Raw genomic sequence first — 18,106 nt, forward strand, 5'->3', positions numbered from 1 at the left:
AAAATATTCAGGGAGCACTTTGGCTGTCTAAAGTGCTGCCAGGCGAAAGCCTTTCCTGGCGCACTGTTTGGCATTGACTGCGAGACTGACTGTTTGTGGTGTACTAGTGCTTTATTTGACTACACACTTTGATTACACATTAAACTACACCCTTTGACTGCCGACTTCGACTGCTTCTTTAGCGCGACTCTCTCTCTCCTTCGATGAGTTCGGTGGCTCTGTTCGCAGTAATGAGGTATGTAATGTAGTCACCTACGGACGCCTTACGCCCCCTGTCGGAGCGGACAACTATTTTATTAGTTGTCGTCTGCTCCAAAGGGGGCGAATCCGCGCCCTCTGACGTCATAATCACTTCGACCAACCGAAAAGCGTGACACCTCTGCTTACAACCTTCTGTCGACAACGATGATGCGTTAAAGGCCTTCTCTGCAGCCCGGAGCCGCCTAGCCCGAGTGTCGAGCAAAGGGCCTCTCACAGCAGGCTTCAAGTTACCCACTCTGAGGCGGCGATAGGGGTCGTTGCTCCAAGCTTTCCAAATCGTCCACGGAGCGGGCGAGAGACATTCCTTCCGCGCAGCGCCAGCTTTCCAAATGTACTCCGTTATTTGTGACATTGTCCATTCTTATAAATATATTGTGAAACAATATTCCCAACTCACAAAATCGCGCGCATGCATGCAAGTACTAAATAGAAACATAATTACATCAAGGCCCACCAACAACAACGATAGCTTACAAACGCGCAATGAAAGCCTCTATAGACGCTTTACAGCGCCGTATCATGGGGGCTGCCATATTTGATCACGTGATCACGCCGCCATTACACACCTCCTGATTGCTCGGCGCGCGCCCCGTCGCGCAGGCTGCTGCATCTGAAGGTTCGGTTACGACAGGCAGTGTTTCTGCTAATACGGTTGTAAAGGAGTGGGAAGACGACACTGCGGTTCGGCCAAAGCTTCGAAGGACAAGTGAGGACCCTGATTTGATCACTTCTGGCTCGAAAACATGATCGTGCAGCATGTCGCGGAGAGCCGCTGATCTCGCCGGCTCTTCGAGCCTGCGGAAGGCTCGACTGAATGCTTGTCTTTGCATGCGCTGAAGGCTTTGCTGAATGTTTGTTTGTTGTTGTTGTTATCAAAAATGGCTAGTTTTAATGCTCCCGAGGCCGCGCAGGTCGTTGTCCTATTGTATATCCGCATGTAGACACTGCTTTAAAACGCTCACATGCACATCGTACGAATTTGTTATACGCTCACTACGCTGCTTAGGAAACCTAAAATATTTTCTACTGGTTTGCTAAACACAGAAAGGCGACAAAAATAAATTGACACAAATATTGACCATTATGGTAGCAGTACCATGCACCAAGCAGCCTTCACAAGCTAGAGTACAATCGTTTCGAAGGATTCCGCGATATAATTGTTATAACGCGCGCATGGCAACGTGTTCATATTACACGAAGTTCACAATTATGTCAGCCTCACACATAAAACTGTGGTACGCTCCACGCTCGATATGCGGACATGAAAATGGTCGAGGTCTCATTGGTTGTAATTAATCAGCTTCACTCTGAACGTGCGGAGTAACTTTTAGTGACTGTCTCGCATGGACCGCGAGCAAGTGACAACCGCCCAACACAGTAGCCGTAAAGCAAATGCCTTATTACGAATATGGTGCACGAAAACCACGCTACTTTAAGCGAAGTTCAACAGTAGCCTCAAGACGGCGTGTAACACACGGACTGACGGTAAGCGTTGTCCGCTCTCATGGCTGTGCAGTGCATAATAAACAATAGCGGTATGTAGGAGCCTAAGTAGCCTTTTCTTTTTCGTTCCCAATTCGGCCTCGGGAGCTCCTTTTACTATTGGCCGCACACCTTATACCTTACGAGCAGTAGGGTATCAACACAGTGCACAGCAAATGAAACCACGAAGTGACTGTTTCGGTGGCGCAACAGCTTCTTCATGCAGCTGTGTTGTGCAGTTACCGTCGCAGTCGCGGTGGGTTACGTCACTCCGATGAAGTAAGTGCTTATCGGCTGGGCTGTACTAATCGGATGTGAGTATGCACCGTGTCTTCTGAGAAGTGATAACGTCTTGCGGTAGAGGCTTGACTTTCACTACGCTTCCCCAGGAAGCGATTTTTCTGTGAGGAGAAAACAGCCACGAAGGAAAGTTTCCAAAGCAGCGGAACATGAGGCCTAGCTGTCTCGAGCTAGTCCTGAAGGATTGCTCCCACTCGATATTATACTTCACGCTTCAAACATAAATACAATAGCCTCCAGGCTTTCAACGCGCACGATTTGCTATGTGCACATATTGGTAGGATTCGGGCTAGTTGAGAAAGTGAACGGTTCTCGAGTACCGTCGGTTGCCCGCTACTCAAATAACAACGCATACGCTGGCAACGCACACGCGTATAACCCTAAGTCATCAATATCTGTTCGTTGCAGGTGCGCTGCTGGAACCATCCAAATGGCGGTGAAGTTGTCACGGATGCTTCAAGCATGAAGAAGCACTTCCACACAAACTGAGCTTACCAAGTATCACGCTTTCGAAGCTGCGGAGCGAGAGTTCTTCACAGGGAGATCATAGCACATAGAGAGTCAAACTGTGGTGCATTTGCTCTACCGACACCATCAGGTGTTTCACCTAAGGAATGCACAAAGTTGGATATCGAAGCTGTTAAAAAAGAACTTTTTAACGTCAAGGAATCCTTGGCCAATATTACCGCTCAAACAGCAGCTTTCAGGGAAACAGCGACACACTTCTCTGCACTGCATGGGGACAGACAACTGCCTGTGTCCTCAGTATGCGTACAGTCCAAGACGATAGAGAATATGACTTAAAGAATACATACCTTGACAGCATTCATCCAGAAGAGACATGAAACGAAAAAGGTTGATTTGCAATCCCCGAAAACGAACTGGGAAGATAGCTTGCGAAATACTGCACTTGCTTATCCGAGCACATTTGATCGAGATAAGAGCGGATGATGAGCGCAGAGCACTTTTCATGGCTACCGTCGACAAAAGGTTTGCGAACTTACGTATTGCATTGCATGACATTAGAATAGAGATGCAGGCTACCAAGACAAGGTCTAGTAAACAAAATAAGCAAGAAGACGTTGAGGAGAGACAGGTGACAAAGGTATTTCTTTCTCCACGAGACGACCCCAAATATGCGAAAACTTCTGAAATGAAGAACGAGAATGTTAAGCAGAACCCTTCGAATAACGGCAAGCAGATCTCAGCGCAGTGTGTGGCCGAGGTTAAGAGTGTGAGTAGCAGAACGCAAGAACACATTGAAAAATAACAAACTCAACACCCAAGCCTTCCAAAATGTGTGCCAATAGGTTATAGCGCGTACACGTGGTATGTGAAAAAGTATTCGGCACAGAAGACCGCCGCAATGGGTCGTGGATGGGCTCTGTACAAGGCAGAGTATTTTTTTTTTTTATTCGAGCTGTTTGCCATCAGGCATAATGAAAAGGAAAGAAAGTTATAAAAAGGAGTGCAAACAAGCCTCGCTTAAAAAGCGGCACAAGTTCGTGATATAGCGATTATCTAGAGTTCACTTGGTATAGTCGTCTGCAACGTCCCATCGCAGGCCAACCTTTCTTAGTAAACGTCGTCTCACGGAAGCTGTAGCCGGGCAAGTCCACAGCAAGTGTGCATGTATAAGTATCGCTGGCCATTCCTTCACTCCAGGAGCATTCATCAGAAAAAGAGGCTACTTAGTTAGTCCACACTCGTTCATTCAGTTGCAAGGTAGCTGGACTTCTAACCGTCCCTCGTGGCCATTCCAACAAGGAATCAGGCTTCGCATAATCCGCCCAAAAAAAAGATGAAGATTGCATGATTGTGGCAAGAGGTGGACATGAGGGCAAAACGATGCTTCCGTCGACGTCAGAAACTTGTAGCGACTAGTGCAGTTATGTCTCCTATGCATCTTTTACGCTGAGATACGTTGAGGTCGCCGGCTTCGTTCAGCGCGACGAGCTGAAGCTGGTTCTAGAGGTCGGTTAGCAGCGTGTGAATCAACTTTCCAAAAATGTTCTTTCCTCTTGGATGTTTTTGTGCTGCAGATCAAAGAAGTCTTCAAACTTGTCGCAGCTCTATCGCGCCGTACGTCCTCTTCTAAGCGGAGAAGACTACCTTCGAAAAGTCCTTCTTTTAGCACAAGACTTCTCATCGTTGATTGTGTCCTCTCTGCTCACTGTCTTTTCAAGCATGCCAAAAGAATGCTATAAAGAGGACCAGAAAAAAGCACACAAGACACCAAGCCAAAAACTCATTGTCTTATTTCTCCAGCTGCGAAGACATACAGAAGAAGGAAAGAGAATGAGAACACGACAAGATAAAACAACACAGACGCCAAGAGAAGAAAATCATTGCTGGCCGTTTTCGCAGCCAATAAAACAATAAAATAGGCTATTTCTTTTGCAAGATGGATGAAAGATGGTGCGCTCTGTTACACTATTGCTAAATCCGAAATCTTAATCCCGAAGAACTGTCTCGAAGAAAAAGTGCGCGCTGTGGAATGCAACAGGCCCATCACGTTGGCAAATGTGGACTGCAAACTTTCCACTTAAAGTTTCATTAAATCTTCCACAAAGCAGAATGTCAGTTCTCATTCGCCCCGCTAAAAGTGCGGTCTCATGGGCCGTTTCATTAAAAATAATGCACACGTTACTGGAACATTTTCCCTTACAAAAATGACTTTTGAGCTTCAGTTGACGCCTTGTTGAGCTCCTGTTCGTTTCATTAAAAGTAATGCACACGTTACTGGAACATTTTCCCTTACAAAAATGACTTTTGAGCTTCAGTTGACGCCTTGTTGAGCTCCTGTTGAATCAACAAATATTAATAGTAATAACTGAGAACTTTTCTGATCGGCAGGCCATAACCTGCGCAGGTGCGGACACCCCTTAGTAGGACTATATAAGGGCGAAGCCAAGGTTGCACTTAAGATCGTAGGCTGAACTCTTAGTCAGTGCATTCATAGCCTCGTGTGCAGTATTCTCCCAAGCTCTTTATCTGATGGAGGTGTAGGGCTAGAGTGTATGTATTTATGTATATTTATATACATACGTGTTTGTGCGTATATCTGGAGCACTACGTCACAGGGGATGATGGCTTCACGTAAACGAGAAATTGCAGCAATAAATATCAATATACGGCCGAAAAGTGCATTGGTAGTCGGTCCATCTGGCACAATAAGAATGTATTCCCAGGATTTTTTTGCTTTTTTGCCCTAGCCAAGATTCAGAATAGCGTGTTGATTCCCTCCCGTAATTCCAACATGAATTCAACATGAACGCAAAGCAGACATTTCATTGAGAAGGCTCAACTCTGGCACAGTGGCCACTTTTCCAATGAGTTTCAACTCGGCCACAATAATACACCAACACTAGCCCATCCTGGTCACAACAAAAATTCAACATGTCGTGTTGAGTCTGCTCATGAGAACTTCAACACTGTCTCAAGAAGCATTTTTGTAAGGGTTTTTACCTTCCTTTTCACCTCATGAACAGCTTGCTTTCCTCCAAATCATCCTCTCGAAGCCATTTATCGTGTCTGCCATTCATTCATTGTTGCTGATTTGAAGTGGTGTAATTTTGAAAATCAGGTTACTAAAAAAATGCAACTCAACTGCAAATGTTTCATTCACTCAGCTTATTAACGGCCATCCCTCCGAGCTCACTCCTAAGCGGTCGTCCGTGAAGCAAGACTTTCCTTTTTCATCCTTACTATTTGCAATTATCTATACCCGCTTCGTTTGAGTGTTCTCTAAAAGTAATATCCAGGGTGTTACTGTCTTGGGCGTTCAAGTCAACAGTGCTTGTCTATGCTGATGAACGCATTTCCTGCACTGATGAGCACAACTTTATCACCCCTACAGTCAAGATAGAGGAGTCTGGTTTTGTTGGGTTAGGTTTATGGGGTTTAACGTCCAAAAGCAACTCAGGCTATGAGGAACGCCGTAGCGGAGGACTCCGGATAATTTTAACCACTTGCGGTCCTTTAAAGCGCACTGATATCGCGCTGTAAATAGAGGAGTTGGGGCACCGTCTCCAACGCTCACATGAATTCCTATGAAAATTGGGTAAAAAAGCTAAAGCATGAAAGTGTAGAGTAAATATTTGTAACTGAGGGCATCTTTCTTATTCAACTGCCAATTTTTAACGGTTAAGAAGCAAAGGAAAATATTTTTTTGTTTACAATAAATTTCCTTTGTTCGTCTTGTTACCAGAACCTTCGAAACACCAGATGCACCAGAGACAAGAGAAACGGCTAGAACGCTGAGTGACGCGGTATTCGTCAAGAAGCATTACCGTGCGTTCTATTTGGAGAAATGGCAGACTTGCGACCACTACGCCCGCGCAGCCTCCTCTTCGTTGCAAAGATAAAGCTATCATCCAGTAGAGTAAAGTAGTGATCAGTGTTGAGTATTTTGACAGTGATAACGAAAAGTCCTTAGGATACAGAATCGGTGAACAACGCCGCCACTGCCTTTCTCTTTCGCAAGATATTAGTTTTTTACGAATATCGCACAAGTAGGGAATACCCTAGAAAAAATTTGATTCTTATACGATTTCTATTTAATACAACGCAATTCGTTTTCGATTTTTTGCTTAATTTTTTACTCGATGCGGCGGAAAAACGACACTTAGATTTCTAAAAATACTGTTTGCGCACCCTTAAATAACATTTGTAAAGGATACTTCATAGAATTCGAAGCAGGAAAATTTATGACGCATCAATGTTTAGCTTTGTTGCGTTGTGTTTTTTTTACATCATTTCCTGAGCTTTTATATGCTGGGCCAATAGTGGCAGGGCTTTATCGCCCAGACACGTCAGTTCTCGCGAATAGCTCAGAAGGCACGCCGAAAAAGTACCGCGCTGTTCTCACAGTTCTTTGTGAAGATAATAGACATGAGTTAACCCACAAATGTTCATACCAGATAAGGGTCAGCAAGAGTCATACATAATTTTTTAAAAATGGTTAGATGATCGGCTGGTGTGGAGTATTCAGAGCAACGTCTCATAGCTACGAAGCCAACTGGTCGACAGGTATCGCAAGAGGGAACACACAAATCAAAAAGCAAAAATCATACAAAAGCATATCACCAGGCAGCCGTCTCCGCACACAAATACACATCGCTGCATCAGCCGTGAGGTAGCGTAACGTTCTCGCATTGATTTGGTTCACCGGCCTCCGTGCTAGGCGGGCAGTGGTACGCCCTGGCAAAGTCAGCGTTTCGCCACAGTGGCACGTTCACCAAAAGCGTGGCGTCAAATGTGCCACTGCAGCTGTAATAGGCGTAGCGGGCGTAGAAGAGCTGCGCCTCGGACATCCAGAGGACACTGAAGGCAGGTCGCATTGTGTACCAGCTGGGTCTTGGCGACGCAGGTGCGACGCCTCTTGCAGGCTCAGCTGGCGCTGACCCGACTGCGGCGGCGATGCGCAGACCTATCTTCAACGCCTCCATTTCGACCGCGCCTTTGGGGTCCATTGCGGGTGATGAGCGCGCCTCGCACTGCCTGCATTTAAGTAGCCGCAGCCAAAGGTTTTGATATAAGGGCCTGTCTTATCTATTTGCGCGGAGAAGAATGGGTATATCCGCGTGATAAAGTAGTGAATTCTTTTTTTCGGGGCATTTTTGTAATTTTTGTACATTCTTTCGGTTAACTGGTCCCGCATTTAGTATATAATAGTCGAGCTTCCTGCTTATCAAGCTACGTGTTTCACATTTATGTCTTAAGCAATAAATATTGATTCCAAACAGACTTTATTAAAGCCGAAACAATGTGTTTTAAGTATTTCTTTGCGTTGCGCATGTAACCTGAACGTCATCGAACGGCGAGGGTGGAAGCTGTGTGAGAACCCTCTTATGCTTCCTATGGCTTCCTCTGCTTCCTCTGGCAGCCTTGACGCCATAGGAAGCATAAGAGGGTTCTCACACAGCTTCCACCCTCGCCGTTCGATGACGTTCTACGTCACATAAGCGGTAACTCAGGACATGCTACGTCCGCCGCTTAAGAACGTGGGTGGCGCTGCTGAACGCTCTCAAAGGTTAGGTTATTTGTAAACATAAATACCCCCGAAAGCAGAAGATTTGACAGCCGTCGCCGTAGCTCAGCGGTAGAGCACCGGACGCGTAATTCGGAGGTCGTGGGCTCGGATCCCACCGGCGGCATGTGGTTGTTTTTCTTCTGCTTTTCTAATCAATTAGCTTTAAGCCATAACATATTCAGTATTATTCTAAATTGAACAACAGCAGAAAATAAATTAATTAATTGAAATCCCCTGAGCAACTTGGTTTCTGTGGCTGTTGCCTTCTCTCATGACTAACTAACAGTTAGTTACGTGTTTAACGTGTTTCACATTTATGTGCTGAGCATGCATCATGCATGTGCTTAGCACGCATCTTGTTTTTCATTTCCTACCATCCCGACACGGCTGGGGCCTATTAGAATTTAATGTTATGTTTTAATGTTGTGACAAACTGTAGCATGTAAAATGTTTCCTATCATAGGTTTAGCAGCATTTCTAGAGTGAAGAGCTTTGAGCATACTCAGAGAATCAGTGTAGACAATCCTGGTCTCGATGTTCTTTTACTATTTATTCTACAGCTTTGAAGATAGCGGAACACTCCGCAGTAAAAAGCGATGCACACTGTGGCCGCCGTATCATTTTTTTTTTAATTTTTGCCTTGAGCTACTTCGCCTCTAACATGTATTTCTGTTTTTGAGCCATCAGTATAAAATGCAGTGTAGGTGCCACATTTTCCTTGCAGTGCAAAGAATTCGTGCAGTACATGCTCCTCTGGCGTTTGCGTTTTGTGTAAATAAGTCAGTGTGTGTACCATAATGTTAAGTACAGCATCTAGTACTTCCAACTCTTCGCATTGATCTTCGAAACACAGGACTAATCGACTGATAAAATGTGGTTTGCTGTTGAATAGTGTTTTGCATGGGCACCTGGTGGCAACGGGATGGCAGAGATTTTTCGTGAAAGAACGCATTTTTAGGACGTAAATACATGGAAGTGCCACTCTTCGATCCTATAAAGCGGGCTCATTAGCGTCAACGTAAAGGCTGGCTACCGGCAATGTTCTAAATGCGCCAGATAATAAAGTTAACGAACAGGGTCTAATGGTTTCAAGTAGGATGCTCTTGCTGAACCACATTTTACGCACCCTTAGTCTAGCTTTGAGCGCACCAGAGAGCGAATGATTTGAAAAAGGCATACTCTTATCGGAACCCCACCGTTTTCCTGAGACCACATTTAGGACAATGAGGGCTCTAGAATCTTTTTAAGTTGTTGATGTTCGGTAGAAATGCGATTTTCTTGTCAAAAATGGCGCCTAAAAATTTGTGTTCTTGCCTAATTGGCACCATGGTTTGGTTCAAGTATAGATTAGGATCAACCAGTAGGCCCCGTTTCAATGAGAACAGAGCACTTACTGTCTGTTGAGGAGAAAACTTTAATACATTTCTGTCTGCCCAAAGAGCTAGTTTAATTAGTTACATTTGTATTTGTCTCTCTGCACATACAAATGCTGAACGAAGTGCATGCTATATGTAGGTCATCTACATAAACCGAAAACATTACGCTCTTGGGAACTATTTTAGCTAAGGAATTGATTTTTAAAATGATAAGTGCCGTGCTTAGAATACACCTCTGGAGTACGCCGTTCTCTTGTGTGAAAGTAATGGAAAGAAATGCTCTTAGGCGGACGCAAAATGTGCTTTTAGCCAGTAAGTCGTTCAAGCAGTATGGCATCCTTCCGTGTATACCTAGGTCTGCTAGTCACGAAGGATACCAAACTTCCACGTGGCATCACAGACCTTCTCGAGGTCGAAGAAGACCCGATACCATACTGCTTGTGGATGAACACCTCCCCGATGGTGTTTTCTTGGACAACAAGGCGGTAGGTCGTTCATGTTTTTTCAAATCCACATAGATGCATTCTAAAAGTCGCCGATATTAAATTACGAATGTCAGTCATATGTCGACAGCACTTTCCTATGATTTTGCTGTACAGCTGGTGAAGGCTATCGGCCTGTAACTCCTAGAACTTGTTGGTGGTTTTCAAAGTTTCAGAAAAGGTACTACGAGTACGCTCCTTCTCTATTTGCGCGGAGTATAATTGTTATATCGGCATGATACAGTACTGAATTCATTTTAGTAGTGCATTTTTGTACATTCTTTCTGGTATCTTGTCGCTCGTTCAGTTTTTAATAGCCGAGCTTCCTGCCTATAGTGCTACGTACTTAACATTTAGGTTCTCAGCAATAAAGAATGTTTCCAAACAGACTTTATTAAAGCTGAAACAACATGTCTAAATATTTGTTTTAAACACTCATTAGAACCTGAATACTTTATTTATTGAACCCTCAGGGCCGAACGCATTCGAGAGGAGTGGTTACAAATAACAAGATACATAAAGTAATGAAGTAACTGTTACAAAACAGTTTCATCCTCCTGTTAATTATGCTAGTGCGGTCAGAAAATGCTCGTTATCTCTTATGTCGAGAATTTCTCCGGGAAGGTTCCATTCACGTGATCCACGTGTTAGTAAAGACTAAAATGTAGATATGGTGTGATTTTTTTTCCATTCCAACTTTGTGACGCTGATGAATGTGATGTGACATGTACACGGAACAAGTTACTGATTATGTTTAGTCTAATAGCGCAGAAGCACCTAAGGCGGATGTAACAGTGAATGAAACAACTAACCTTTCGGCTTTATTGCAGCAGAAAAATGACTAAGATATTTTTGGGGTGCATGCTGTCTTTCTTTTAATTTTTTAACGGTGGCACATCAGAGTCCCCGAAAAATATTTCTGGTTAAGCCACTGCCATGATCGGCCGTGTATCCTAATGTCTACTGCAACATTTTAAAGAAAACATCCCAACTAAAGTTAGGTGAATGAGGAGTGAACTTTTTTTTTAAGGTTTATTGCGGAATATGGTGACGGCAGTACTGAGACAACTCAGAGCATTCTCTAAGCCTAGCGTGAAACTATTAATCACAGCGTTAATTTGCGGGCGAAACAACTACACGCTACCAACAATTACTTTAAGAATGACTGGTTGCGTAAAGCACCAGGTTATTTTTAAAGCGTGATGTGAACGGGAAGCATTTAACCAGACTTCATATTACGCAGACCCATAATTATGGATTTCATGGCATGAGAGCAGTGGAGGCCGTTGTGCATAATGATAATTTCCGTACCTTACACCCAAAAAAAGAGATTAAATTCAGTCACTTTAGGCTCCCACATTGCTAAACGGTACAGCAAGCGCCTTAAGATGACCTCGCCGGAATACTTCGCATTTGCACCTGTGAAATAAACCCGCGGTCGGTAGCTGCTGTTCTGGGCATAGCGGAACCTTCAGCTCACAGCAAACTATGATCTTAACCGAAAATGCTTGCAACAGATTAGGCCACGCTTTTTCGTGAGGGCTTGGTTTTTTTTTTTTGGCTCGTTCACAACAGTGATATACATTACCTGAACTCTTTGAACGCCGCCATTGTTTCTCGAGACCAGCGCGCCGGTCTCCGCACGTTGCTCCACATCAAAGCTGCCATACGACTCGATATGACCGCGGCGTCCGCAAGAAGTGGATCGAGGGTGCCCGAACTCAGCCAGCCGTAGCCCGAAGACGACACGTACAGGGTGGCCTTGTTCAAAAAGTACAGACGGTTGGTGGCTCTGTGCTCATTGTCGTCTCGAATCCAGGGGAACCCTCGTTTCGCATTTGCCTTTTTAGCGTCGAACTCGAAGTTGTGCGCCAAGAACAGGTTTCGTGCGAATCCTTGCTTTGACATTTGAGGAACGGCCGGCTCCTGGAACACCAGGTCGCCGGGTAGCTTCAGAGTAAAGTTGCCGACCATCGCCCGGAAGTGCTCCGTGTCATTTGGCGCCGCAATGAGCCGCAGGATAGGGGCGTATTCCACGAATCTTCTTCGAGTCTCCTCGAAGATCTTATGCAGCTGCTGGTCTTTCGCGGGACTCGCGAGGGCCGCTACATACGTCACCCGCCATAGCTGGCCACTCTGGAACACGTGGTCGTTACAGACTTCCTTGCTACGCACTGTTGGCGATTTCAATGTGTTGCCCCTTTGAATGTAGCTCATGGCATCCAGGGCGACAACAAGTAGCATGTAGCATAAGGACAACGGCTGGTCGCTCCTCAAGAGGCGTACGTCCGTAGAGAAAGCAGCCTTGGAGATCGTCTGAAATTTACTAACTTGGTCAATATCGATAAGAAACTCGAGAAATATGTCCCGTAGCTGCGACACTTTCAGACCGCCGAAGATGCCGCTCATCTCTTCTAAAGACAACGAACCAGTTCTTTTTTTGTCAAGTGGAAATTTTTTTTCCCACGCGGACACGTCCTTCCGGGTGTAGTTAGTGCCGAAATGCGCGCTCAGGATGGAGAGAGCAGTGGTGTAGCAGGAATCGTCGCAAAATGCTTTGTATTCGGTGGTCCGGAGTAGCCTCCTTTTTAACACGAACCCTTGTGTTTTAGTGGTTTGGCTGATTAAAGTGAAAATAAACTTGAGGTGGTATCGCCTATCCACAGCGAGGGCGAAACGTAGCAAATCTGCGCCACTCATTCGGCTGGAGGTGTTGGCGATTTCCAGCACGATCGTCGTGACATCTCTGGCTCGCTGATCTTGGCGCCAAACCTCATTGAGGCACGATGTGTAGAGAGCGTGAAGTGCTGCCGCAGCCGGACTGCCGTAGTTTTGTGTTCCTTTGATGATGTTGGAGGCGATATCCTCCTGCGAAATTGCACAACAGGACAAGGACCAAGCATATAATTAAAGACGCATAATGAAATTTGTTCACAACGGTCATTTTCGTCGTACTACGGAGAATTGACACTCGTGTCGTTGAACCAAGGTGCGAATAGTACCACAGAGTGCCGATCCCCATCTTTAGGGATTGTTTTGTGTGGGTTCGATGTCCAAGCGGCGATAAAGTAAGGCAAAGCCGACGCGGAGAGTGTTTTACGTAATAACATATATCCCATGAAGCACAACATGCAACGTCGACAATCTTTCGGGGTACTAAACGTACCGAGCGATGTTCTATTCGCGGACTGGCAATGCATTACATAGTTTATATTGATCGATCATGTCTTTGTTAGGAAGCGCCATGGCTGATGTTCTCCCAGAATCCGCGAAGTCCCACGTTGCAGGACAGAGGAGAGAGGACTAGTGCTTCTTCGCCTCAAGGCTTCTCAAAACTGCCGATGCCCAATTCACACCACATGGCCCAACAGGAAACCCAGTGGTCTTTCAGTTTTGACGAGGGTTGCGCTTACTCCTTCTATAATTATAACGTTAGCGCCAATCACACTTTCACCATGCCTGAACTGGATAAAGAAACGAAGCAGTTGTCCCTTGGTGCAACTGAAACCTGACGCGTTCACCTGCTATCAAAAGCAGTTGGTATCCAGACAGCGTACGAAATGACCGCTATATGTTGGAGTGTGGCACTCAACTCTGCTATGTGCCGTGCAGAGGGCGCACAGACTGAAGTGATGCGCAATACACAGGTTCAAACGCATAAGCGTACATAGAGTAGGGATGGACGTCGGCAAACGTGGGGCCACGGAATCTCCAACCTTCTTGGCACACCCTGGGCCAACGTTGGCGGCCGACGGAGGCCGTCGTCAGCCTAAACTTGTTGCTTGGATCGAGTAAGCATAGAGAAGTCTACCGCTGAGATAGTTGCTGAAACGAGAAGACAACTTCGCTTCCTATTCACTGCGTAACAAATCTCCTAGAGATCCCGTCCATACTTCGGAGCCAAGAATGTCGTGAGAATACTGCACAAACAACAACCTTAGGTGTCTTGTTTATTACACCCGAACAAGCTCCTACTACAACTTCTGCAGCTAATATAGTGTAAAGTGGGCTTTATCAGACCTTTTATCATGGCAAAAAGTTTTATTGCGAAAGCAATAATACGCCAGGTCTAACCGTTCGTCCCGTGGTCCGTGGACCCCCTGCTCCTCGAGGAGCCGACGCCGCACCTAACAGATGGTGTGACGTCAGCCTCTCCGTTGCTATGGCAATGTGTGACGTCAGCTTGCTCTCTCCACCGCAGCCAAGAGGAGCCGGTCGTGCGCGCGCTCCTCGAGGAGTCTCGCCATGGAAGTCACCGACGAAGAGTCTGTATCTGAATCTAGTTGATCTACTGCTTCTGCACAGTAACTCTAAGGCGACAGCCAAGCAAGCTAGGAAGAATGCAAGAAAGAGGTTACAACGTGCCCAAGAAGCGGAATAGCAACGAGAAGAACGACTGCGGAAACTACGAGAAGCCGAAGCACCTAGACGAGCTCTATCGAGTTCAGAAGCTGGGGTTAGGCAAGCTAAACGGAATGATGCTAAGCGGAAACAACGTGCCCATGAAACAGAGGAACAATGGGAAGAACGTTTGCGAAAACGACGAGAATCAGAAGCAGCTAAGCAAGCCACTTCAAGTTCAGAATGTGAGTCCAGCCATGCTATACGGAATGAAGCTAGGAGACGAACACGTGCGGAGGAAACAGAAGAACAACGGGCCGAATATCTTGAAAAGCGGATGAAAACCAAGGATGTCCACGCTAAACAAGCAAACAATCAGCACGAGTGTGTGCGACCAAGCATTAATAATGCACTGCTTGCGCAACCAACCAGGTTTAACAAAAGCTAAACCACACCTTTTTTTGTTCTTTGATCAACAGGCTTCGCTTGAACACAATGTAATTCATTAGGGCTGCTTCGCTTGTCTTTAAAAATAGCAGCATTATTCAATCTTCAACTGAAAACCAAGCAATTTTTTTGGTTCTAGCAGCGCCCAGAATGAAAGCTTTGTTTTTCTTTCATTGGCACGACTCCTTTATGGTTCCTTCAAGCGTGCAAGAGAGTAAGTCTTTTTGTGTATGAATTTAAGTGTGCGTTGATAAATTTTTTAAAAATTTTCCCCATGTCATAAGTAAGGACCCCGAAGAACCCTCTGGAGGTGGACAGTACTCGTTCCAAATTTGGCTAAAACCCGCCAGAAGAGAGTGAGACCTGGATATCTCCGCTCATGTATTGCAATGTGATGGATGGATGGAAAACTTTATTGAGCAAGTGAGTTTGGACCGTACAAGGTCTCAGGGCCACCGCACAGCCCTCACATTGCGCGCATGTGTCCAGGCCACGTAGGGCCATGGCACTGGCACCCCGGTTCACACAGCGAAGTTGCGCGTCCGGGTCCTGCGACGCAAGGAGGGCCTCCCATTCCTCCCATGTACCGATGGTGGGCTGTCCCTGCGGGGGAGGATCGGCAGGGCAGCCGAAGAGGATGTGGTCTAGGGTGGCGTGCGGTTCTCCGCAGAGAGTGCACTCTGGGGAAACATGGCGGAAGTGGGATAGAATCTGAGGGGTAGGAAGAGTTCGGGTCTGGAGTCGCCTCCGGAGGATTTGTTGGGAGTGGGATAGGCGGGGGTTGGGAGGGGGATAGAGTCGACGGGCAAGGCGTGCTTGTTGAGTTAGTTCTGAGAACGTGTGTGCCCGCTCCCTCGAGAAATCCCGGCTGGGGTCGCCATTTGCCCGGCAAATAAGTCCTCGGGCTATGTTATCGGCGGCCTCATTTCCGGGATTGCCAGAGTGAGCCGGCACCCACACGAGCTCAATACGCCTATCGGGATTTAGGGTGCACATTCTCAATATCTGCCACGCAGGGGGATGGACGCGTCCGCGGGCGAAGTTAAGAATGGCTGTTTTGGAATCGCTTAGTATATAAGCCGCATTGGTTTGGGCAATGGCTATTGCTATAGCTGCTTCCTCTGCTTCTTCCGGGGTACAAGGTGGGTCTATGAAATGGGTAAATGGGGGGGCTGCTGGATGATAAGCCACAGCTACTGAACGGTCTGTACCACACGCGGCGTCCACCCAGCGCACATCCTCTAAAGTGCCATATTCTTTATGCAGAGCTTTGGCTCGTGCGACTCGGCGGGATTGATGGTATTCAGGGTGGACATTCTTAGGAAGGGGTTTCAGGAATAAAAGAAAGACATGTTACCTCCTAGTGAGTATGCCAAGATAATTTTAGTTGGTTTCGCATACATTAATTGTTCAACAGTTTACTTCCCTTCGTTTTCAACAGTCTCTTAAACATGGACTTCTACTGTGCGGTTATACCTGAAACGATTTCAAAGGCCCCAACAGAGAGTCAAAACCTGTGCAATGATTTATTTAAATTTCTCACTACCACTAGCAATCCTCCTTTCAATTTTTGAGAAGTGGACCAACTCGTAAAATAGTTCGTGCTGAGCGACCAAAAGAGTAATCATATAAAAATCTATTTCGTGGACCGCCTGCAAGAAGCACCTTCAACTAATGAATATTTCTCTCTTTTGAGTATTTCGAATTCTACATTTTCAGAAAATGCAAAAGGATGCTGTGCGCTCGAGGCTTTAAATCTTCAAAATGAGATCGCAGTCGCCCTGCTTCTTGCACACCGTCTCCCAAAAGAAGCAATGCTTTTGTTCAATGAACTCAAGAATTCCTCTTGCGTAGGACCGTACACTGACCTTCACGCAACTGAAAAATAACATCGCAGGCAGAAGCTATGCGTCATATCATTATCGCATATGCTTGATAAAAACTGACACACAAGCTGTAGTTCAGCAATGACAAGAGCTGTTTCAAAGCAGATATTAAATATTCATAGGAATCACTCGACTAAGCCATTTGAACGCATTAAGTTCCTCCTCTGGTTTCATTTATAATGATACAAAAAACTGATAGAGAACCGACAGAATATTATTTTCTGATCAATTATCCTTCACCGCCACATACTGGCCTCAGGACATCGATTCTTTATATTTAACAGCCTTAGTTTGCGCCGGAAAGGGTCACTACACAATCAAGTCCGCGGAGATGGGCTGGCCGCAACTGACAAAGGACAGAGTTAATTGAAGAGACTTGGGAAAGGCCTTTGCCCAGAAGTCGACGTAGTCAGGCTGAGGATGATGATGATGATGAATAAATCGTTTACAATTCTCTCGACGTGAGTGACCATTTAGGTTACATTCAAAAGTTATTAGCGAAATTCGCCGTTTGAAACAGTTTCAGACTCACCGGCAGGCGAAACCAGCAAAATGCAAATGCAGGTTAGCAGATTTCGTTATTAAAATTAGCAGGATGTCCGCGCGAAAGCTCACCAGCATGTCGTTGGCCACGTCTTGCTGCACGATGCCGTGTCTGATGGCGTTTTTGCAGATGTACGCGAAGAAGTCAGTGCAGGGCGACTCGTGCTTGTCGATGACGGCGAACAGCCTGCCTGCCTCGCTGGAGCAGCAGAACCGAGGTCCAGTGCCGTTCCTCTCGTCCCGCGTGGCAGCTCCGTGGATGGTGAACAAGAGCAGCGCGGCGGTGGCCGCTGCCAGAGAGGCTCCGCAGAAGCAGCCAAGGCCGGTGCCGGCTGAGAGTAGCTCTTTGCCTCGCCAAGGTGAAGTCCGAGACGCTGGGGGACCGCCGCCAAGGGGCGAAAGTAGGTCTTCTTCCGTAGGCTGAGGCTCCATCGTGTCTGTCTTTCTCTTCTTCTGGAAAATTCCCTCGAGGAGTGCGTGCAACTGCGAGTGGCTAGCGCCTCCTTGTGCTAGAAATGCCCGGTAAAGTGCTCGTGCCCCCTGTTGAAGAGATAGAGAAAACTTTTAATTCGAAAGAAAAAACTGCGGAAGGGCGCAGACACAGAGTGGGACACAGGTCCAGTGTCGTCATGTATTCCTCTCTGTGTGTGCGCCTTTAAAACTACGTACCAATTGGCCCAGCTCTGTACCCTACTGAAAACTTTTAGTTAGCATAGATTAATTCGCAGGAGCCGGATGGTTGGGGCCGCTAGTCCAGGGCTCCGCTGGCGGCAGCTGACTTGCGGACTGGTTAGATGATCCAGGCTTGCGAGTCCAGGTTGTCACTGGTGAGGGCTTCCTACCACTTCTCGTGTGTGTGTCGGGTGTGGCACTATTAACTTTTTGTCCGGTTCGTCGTGGTATTGCCAAGATGTATGGCACAGCGTGGGGCTTGCTCCGCAAAAAGGATAGTAA

At 46.3% G+C, this 18,106-nt stretch overlaps 1 protein-coding gene across 1 annotated transcript; it reads right to left on the reverse strand.

Moving 5' to 3' along the window:
- Positions 1-7,169: 7,169 nt before the first annotated feature.
- Positions 7,170-17,584, reverse strand: LOC149328209 (uncharacterized). The gene is made up of 3 exons (XM_089560242.1): positions 17,225-17,584; positions 11,524-12,803; positions 7,170-7,545 (listed from the first exon to the last, which is right to left on the reverse strand). The coding sequence occupies exons 1-3, from the start codon at positions 17,582-17,584 to the stop codon at positions 7,170-7,172; spliced, it is 2,016 nt and encodes a 671-aa protein (XP_089416368.1).
- Between the last annotated feature and the right edge of the window lie 522 nt (positions 17,585-18,106).

Source organism: Amblyomma mixtum, chromosome 9 (assembly GCF_055824585.1).
Source record: "Amblyomma mixtum isolate Tamu chromosome 9, ASM5582458v1, whole genome shotgun sequence".
In the NCBI taxonomy this organism is placed as follows: Eukaryota; Metazoa; Arthropoda; class Arachnida; order Ixodida; family Ixodidae; genus Amblyomma; species Amblyomma mixtum.